The sequence below is a fragment of the Pygoscelis adeliae genome, unplaced genomic scaffold (genome assembly GCF_000699105.1).
Source record: "Pygoscelis adeliae isolate BGI_AS28 unplaced genomic scaffold, ASM69910v1 Scaffold108, whole genome shotgun sequence".
NCBI lineage: Eukaryota > Metazoa > Chordata > Aves > Sphenisciformes > Spheniscidae > Pygoscelis > Pygoscelis adeliae.
Genome location: NW_008825498.1, coordinates 167,057 through 173,746, shown reverse-complemented (window position 1 = coordinate 173,746; position 6,690 = coordinate 167,057). Strand labels below are relative to the sequence as shown.

The 6,690-nt window shown below is 44.6% G+C and overlaps 1 protein-coding gene across 1 annotated transcript in view; it reads right to left on the bottom strand.

The window, feature by feature from the left end:
- Positions 1-6,690, bottom strand: part of GFRA3 (GDNF family receptor alpha 3) — an 18,656-nt gene that overhangs the window by 11,227 nt on the left and 739 nt on the right. Inside the window, exon 2 of the mRNA XM_009331454.1 lies at positions 6,355-6,458. Coding sequence (XP_009329729.1) covers positions 6,355-6,458 — 104 coding nt within the window. The remainder of the gene's footprint in view (positions 1-6,354; positions 6,459-6,690) is intronic.

The following is a 6,690-nucleotide window of genomic DNA, read 5'->3' as shown; positions in this document are numbered from 1 at the left end:
TGAAATTGTATAGGCCAACCCTGACCTATGGGGGTCATCGACCAGTGTAATGTATAATATCTCAGGAATCAGTTCCTCTAATTCCGTGCAAGGTCCAGGCCTTTGACCTTCTCAAACAGCTGCAGAAACAGTGATCAACTCTGATCCGATTTCCTCAGCTTTTAGCACCAGTTCCATGATTTATGTTATCTTTGTTGCTCTCTGCAGGTTCGCATAGGTCCTGGCTGATTTTGGGTTAGTGATGTCAGCAGGTCCTGTGATGAAATAGCTATGTAACTACGGCTCATAGTAAGTAAATTCTTGTCAGATCTTTGCCAGTATTTTGTTTTACCCAAAATTGAAGTGTTAACCTTGTGCATCAAGGTTGCATGGGGATTAAACACATGCAAAAATTGGACAGCTTGTCCTTTTCCTTCTTGTCCTGGCAGATTTGTCCATAGCATCTTGTCAACACCTACAGCAGTAAGCACCATGCTATTCATAAGGCTAAGCAGTGCCTGGGCAGTATATCATCACTTAAGTACTTGAACACACTCACTTAAACACAAGCTCGTGAGAACTGTTACCATTTACACATGGGAACTTGAGGCACAGAGTTGCTTAAACTCATCAAGGAAGCCAATCTGCATGCAAATTCTTTGAGTCCAGAGCTATGCAGTCACATCCATGTGGTCACACTCTTTTCCTAGCGTCTAAAGAGAGTTTGCTCCTCAGCAACTGGTTGGAAGGTGTCATCCCTGCACGTGTATGAGTGATGGGCTGTCACTTCAAAAGAGCTGAGGGAAACATTCAGTAAAGACGTCCGTCATGGTCAAGTAGGCAATCAGTTACCTTACAGAACCAGAGCCAATGTTATTACAGGGCTGCAGGTCCTTTCTACTGAATCCCATGAAGATACAACTTGTACTCTGACAGCGGAGTGAACCATCTTCCTCTGCTTTTATTGTTTGAGGTAAATGCTGCTCTGCCTGATGTGCATTGAGATTGAAGATGATGGGTGTATGCAAGGTGATCAGGCATCAGGTTTGCATTGCCTGTTTCATCCTTATTTTGTCCTGATGGAGGTTGTGTGGTTTTGACTGTTATGCTGAGAATCATCAGCCAAAGAGAGCAACTGCTTTTACAGCAGTCATAGGAACTCTCTCTCTGTCCCATTACCCTACAGGCAGCTTGACCAGTATAGCTTTGTACATTTCCTCCCCTCACTGCCCCACCTACCCCCCCCAAATACTGCCTTTCTTTGCTTTTCATTTTTGTTTTATCATTCATGAGTCTGGATCCTCTGGTCCTTGCAGTGCAGATTACAATCCAACTGCCTCTAATGGAAAATATTAGCACCAAACCTCATGTTCTTGAAATTCATTGGGGCCATTGCAGTTCATCTTCTTCATATTGCTTTCAGGCTATGAAGGACTTGATACAGTGCATGAAAAGTTTTTCCTCTCACACATTAAGAACTCATTCAGCAGGTTTAGACACATGGCAGACCACATCTATGTTATGTCTTACCATAGACTGCGTGTGAGGTGCACGCAGGATCCTCTGTGGAACAAGGATTCCATTCACCATGCTGGTGCTGTTTCCTCGTTAGTTGTTCCTCTCTTTGGTGGCAGGAAGGTCCCTACAGTATCTGCAGGAGGATAGTTTCAGTTTCCTCTTCTGTTCAAATCAACAGCAATGTCAGTCCTTTCCATTACTGGGGAGCCCTTTTGAACAAACTGAGAGCACAGATCATTAGTTTCCCTCTTAAATGACTGCATATCACTATATTAAAGCAAGTAGCAGTTCCAGTGATGTGCTAGGCATTTCTTCTTTACATCTGCAACTACCACAGCCAGTGAAGAGTGGGTTTGACCAAGCAAGTATTTTGTTTGCAGTATGTGCTGAGTTACTTAGTTGTACCTTATTTCGTGTAGTACTAATCTTACGAAGATCATAGCATGCTGGTGCTTCTGCTGCATTTTTCAGGATTTGATCACCACAACCCTTCTTGAGTCAAAACCAGAGCATATTACTGCGCAATGCAGAAGATGCTGAGGCTCTGACAGCTGAGCCTGGGTCATTTGTAAGGAGTACTATCGGAGTACTACTGCAGGAGGCAGCACAGAGGAGGGCTGTGCAAACACTTCTCTGCCTGGGCTAATATTTACAGCGCCACACTCTGCTCTTTACAGGGCTAGAGACAGACAGCAGACACTCAGAGCTCATATTAACACCTGTACGCTACAGAAATATTAACCTAATGCAAACAGCCCAGCAGAAGTTAATGTCTATATTCATAGAAAACCAAATAAAACTCTCTTCATTTCCTAGCATGAGTGCTAGTGCCCTAAACAGCTCTGGCTGCTCATTGCCAAAGAAGGTTCAGGGGTTTGACATCCAAAGCAGCTACCCATAGTTTTCTGCTTCAGTACCTGTGGTATTCGGCCACTTCTGGCTCAGATATAGTTTTATTCCTTTGTTCCTATGAATAAAGCATTCAAAGCTGCTCTTGTATTTTAGCCTCAGTGTGGTTCACAGCAGGAAGATCAGAGATATTTAGGTGTTTGTCTGGATAGGTATAAAGTTATATAGCTTAATGGATAGACATTATCTTTGGTGAGAATAACTGTCTGTAAGTCATCCTACAGGAAACAGGAACTAGCAAATTTACGATGATGATAATTTAGGGTGAGCAATTGACATGCTGAACAGCAGAGCTTCAATCCAGAGGGACTCTGAGAAATGAGAGGGCTGGGTCAGCAGGCACCTTGTGAAGTTTAGGAAGCAGAGTGGAGTTCTATAACAGGGCACAGTTAGCCCATGCATCTGTTCGGGGAGGGGACTGACTGGCTGAGGAGCAGCCCCACTGAAAGGACCTGGGCGTTGCCATGGATACCAGTAAGCTCTGATCCTGAAGAAGACAACCCACACACCACACTGTATTAGGAAGAACATGGCCAGAGACTGAAGGAAGTTACTCCTGTCTACTTAGCACTGGTGTGGCCACACCTGGACTGCTGTGTGCAGTTCCCTACCCCTGAAGTTCAAGAGGCACGTGGAGGAACTAGAGAGAGTCCAGTGGAGGGCTACCAAGACGGTAGCATGCGACCTACAAAGAAGTTAATAGAGCTGGGCTTGTTTGCTTGGCAAAGAGGAGTTTCAGAGGCAATCTATTATCAGCCTACAGCTACTTGAGTGTGAGTTGCAAAGGCAACAAACCCAAACTCATATTGGCAATGGCAGGTGATATAAGAAGTGATGATGGCCACAATTTGTAGCTTGCATTGTTCAGGCTGGATACTATGAAAAACTTTTTCACTAAGAAGTTGGTGCAGTGCTAGAACAGGTTATCCAGAGACATGTTGGAGTCTGTATCCAAACTTGTAGAAAAAGCCACAGCCAACTTGCTCTTGTGTTGGTGGTAGCACTGCCTAGCACATAGATTTTGGATTAGAGACTCTGTAAGTCCCTTCCCACCAACTAGCGAAGGCAATGGTTAGTGTGCACATGCTTGGATGACAGATTCAGAAGCAATCCAAGTCATGAGCAGCTCAGAAGAAAAATTATTTGTAAAAGGAAAGCCAAAGTATTTCTTCAAGAGAAGAAAGGAGGAGCTCCTTAGAACAGCACTGCTCTACTACCTTAAGTCTAATTTTTTTCAGAGACGAGAACATAGAAAAAGTAAGTAGCTTTAATAATGCATTACACTAGATTTTGATTCAAAGACATTTAAGGGATGCACTGTGAGCCCCTTGTTCTGATCCTGGTATATCCATGATGCATATTGTCAGAGCAGCTACTTGCTCTCTCCTTGTCTCAAGTGAAGCTAAATTAGCATGCAGGACAGTGGATCTGGCAGTGGCAAGACAGACCCAGGCCTTCAGGGGTAGCAGCTGTTCAGGGGCATGTACTATATTGAACATGATGACAGAAAAATAATGGCACTGAAAAGGAGATTTTTACTGTTCCTGTAGGTTGGCAAGGTACTTAAGCAGGTATGGGAGCAATCAAGTTACAGAACATATATTAGATTATTTCCCCTTGATTCAGTAGCAGCCCTACAGCTGCTTTCCACAGTGAAATGGACTGGGTTTCCACTCATTCAAGCCATGAGACAGAGGACTCCAAGGCACATTAGGCAGCAAAGATCAGTGGTCCCACCCTGCTTCCACCTTCACTACCTTTCAGTGCTGTGGAAGACAAAACCGGAGGCAGCAGGCTCCGGCTGCTTGCAGTAGGTTTTCATTTTAATCACTCCTGTACATTTTCTCCTCTTTGCTTGTAAAAGAGATGGGCACATGGCAGGGCAGCAGCGCAGGGGCTGTTTACTTTACATCTTATCAGCAGCATTAGGTGCTTTAGAGACTACCAGGAAAGACCCAGGTACGAGCCACTCCCACATGGCAGGACTTTGGACCACAACAGAGAGCTGCTGTGTCCAGATGGATGAGGCTTTCTCTACTAGATCTGCCCCTGGCAACAAGGTTTCTAGGATTTCCAATTTCTTTGTCTGTCCTCAGAAAAACCCACTCTTCCCTCCTATCCCTCCTGTTCTTTTTAAGCATCCAACAAAGTACTTGCCTTAAGAGCTATCAGCAAGATACTGTTGACAGTCCAGGAGGATACCTCACTGTGCTCAGAGAGGTTTTAACTGAGGTTTTTATATAGAGGTGAAGGTCAGTCAGCATAAATGTAAAGGGAGATTCCATATGCCATACGCAATGTGCTCCAGAACACTAAGACTGTTTGGCTAATAGGTGAGAAGGTAAGACTTGCCTCTGAGATTTTGCGTCCAAGCCAAATGGGTAAAGCGGTCCAATTTTTTTTTTTTTTTAGTAGCAGTATATAGACACTGTTGTGTTGGGGGAGTTTTATTTTAACTAACCCATGCTGAAGGGAAGCTGTGCCGACAGCTGAGGCACCATCGCAGGTATGCTTATGCACCCCTTTTACCTCAGCAATCTAGATAATTTGTAATAAAATGGAAGATGTTCTAGCTAGATCCCCAGGGCCCTGCTCAGTGGTAGATCACATGGTTGGGGAGGCAGGATGGCTGGGAGTAGCACAAAGGAATACAGCACCATCTCTTCTTGATGAACACACATACACAAGGGCTACCGTACTGGAGTCTGTAGCCCACTTAATGCCCCGGGATGAAAAAAAAAAATCCCCTCATGCAGGCCTAAGGCGGCTCAGGAACATTGGATATTCTGCAGGGCTCTGCAGTTCCTGTTTGTGCCATCTCTCGGGAGAGACCTGTCCTAATCCCCTTTCCCTAGGAGTCAGATGTGCTGGAAAAGCAGTGGGCTGCACCAGGTTGTGGCCGCGGTCCCTGGTGGTGCTCCAGGAGTGCCACCTGGTGGGTCCCGTCCTCATGCCATGCCCAGGAGCCCTGGAGGGAGGCCCGCTGGCTGCACGGCAGGGGTGCACTGTCGGTCACCTCAGCCCTTACAGACAAGCATGCACAGAACCGTGTCTAGAAAACACTGCTAGGGACAGTGCTGTGTTTACGCGTACCATCTCCAGAGGACGTGCAGAAAAGGTGACACTTTTCCTAGCAAGCATGATCTTCAGTTTCTCTTGCTCTCAGGTTTTGTTAGATAAGAGCTGACAAATGAATATGGACACATCTTCTGAGAATCATAGCCTTCAAAAGTATTACCTCATAGGTCAGGAGAAAGTTAAAACATACATGGCTGGTAGATTGCAATTCATTTTACTCTGGCACCTAATAGTATTCTAACAGAAAAGCGGTATTTTCTTTTTTAACTCTATCATCACCCTCATTTCATGCCTTTTCTAATTGTCAGGAGCTCTGCATTGACAGGTAACTTAGCTGTAAAGCAGAACATACAAGCTCATTGTGTATGATGATTAACTCTCAGTTAGCATCAGTATTTCTTTACCTTGATAATCTTCTTTCTTATTACATACAACCTTAGAACCCATGCCAAACCATTGGAGTGGCAGAAAGCAGCAGGATAGAGTTCATCCTAGTCCTGGTCTGTCTCTGAAAACAGCCACCCTCAGCTGCTCCATAGGAGACCATAAAAACATCCAAAAGGGAGAATTTGAGTAGCCTTCCCTTATAGATAGCTGTCTGTTAACGTCATCTGTTGGCTGGTACTATATAAATATATGTAAACCTATCAGATTTTCAGCCTTGTCATCCCCACCTAGAGTCTAAATGGAGATACCGGCAATTCAATTACACTGAGCCAGTACTCAAGAAAAAATTGTAGTTGTAGTTTAATAACTGCAGCTTGGGAAGACCATGGCTGATGTGTCAATAAGGACTTAACAGACGTGCAATAGAGAAGTTACCCTTCTCCAGCTCTCACTGGTGATCTTTGTGGAAGCATAAAGACTTACTTGCTGGAGACTTATTTGCTGGGCATACCTCATCCTGGCTGATGATGGGCTGATAAATCATCATTTTAGGTATCTTAGCACCTGCATGTTTCGTTTTCTTAACACTGAAGTGCCACAGGGAAGAAGGTCCAGTGCTCAAACACCTTGGTCTGCTCCAACTCTTTATTTTACCAATCAGAAGTGACAACTAACAACAAAATCCACAGCAATGTTTAGTACTAAAGAAAAACATGGAGACTCCTGTCTGAAGCAGGAGGGGCGAGAGCTCAACCAATGACATACCCTGCCTTGCAGTCTTTAGGCAAGACAGCCTAAAAGCTGGCTTAGTCTTTAGCG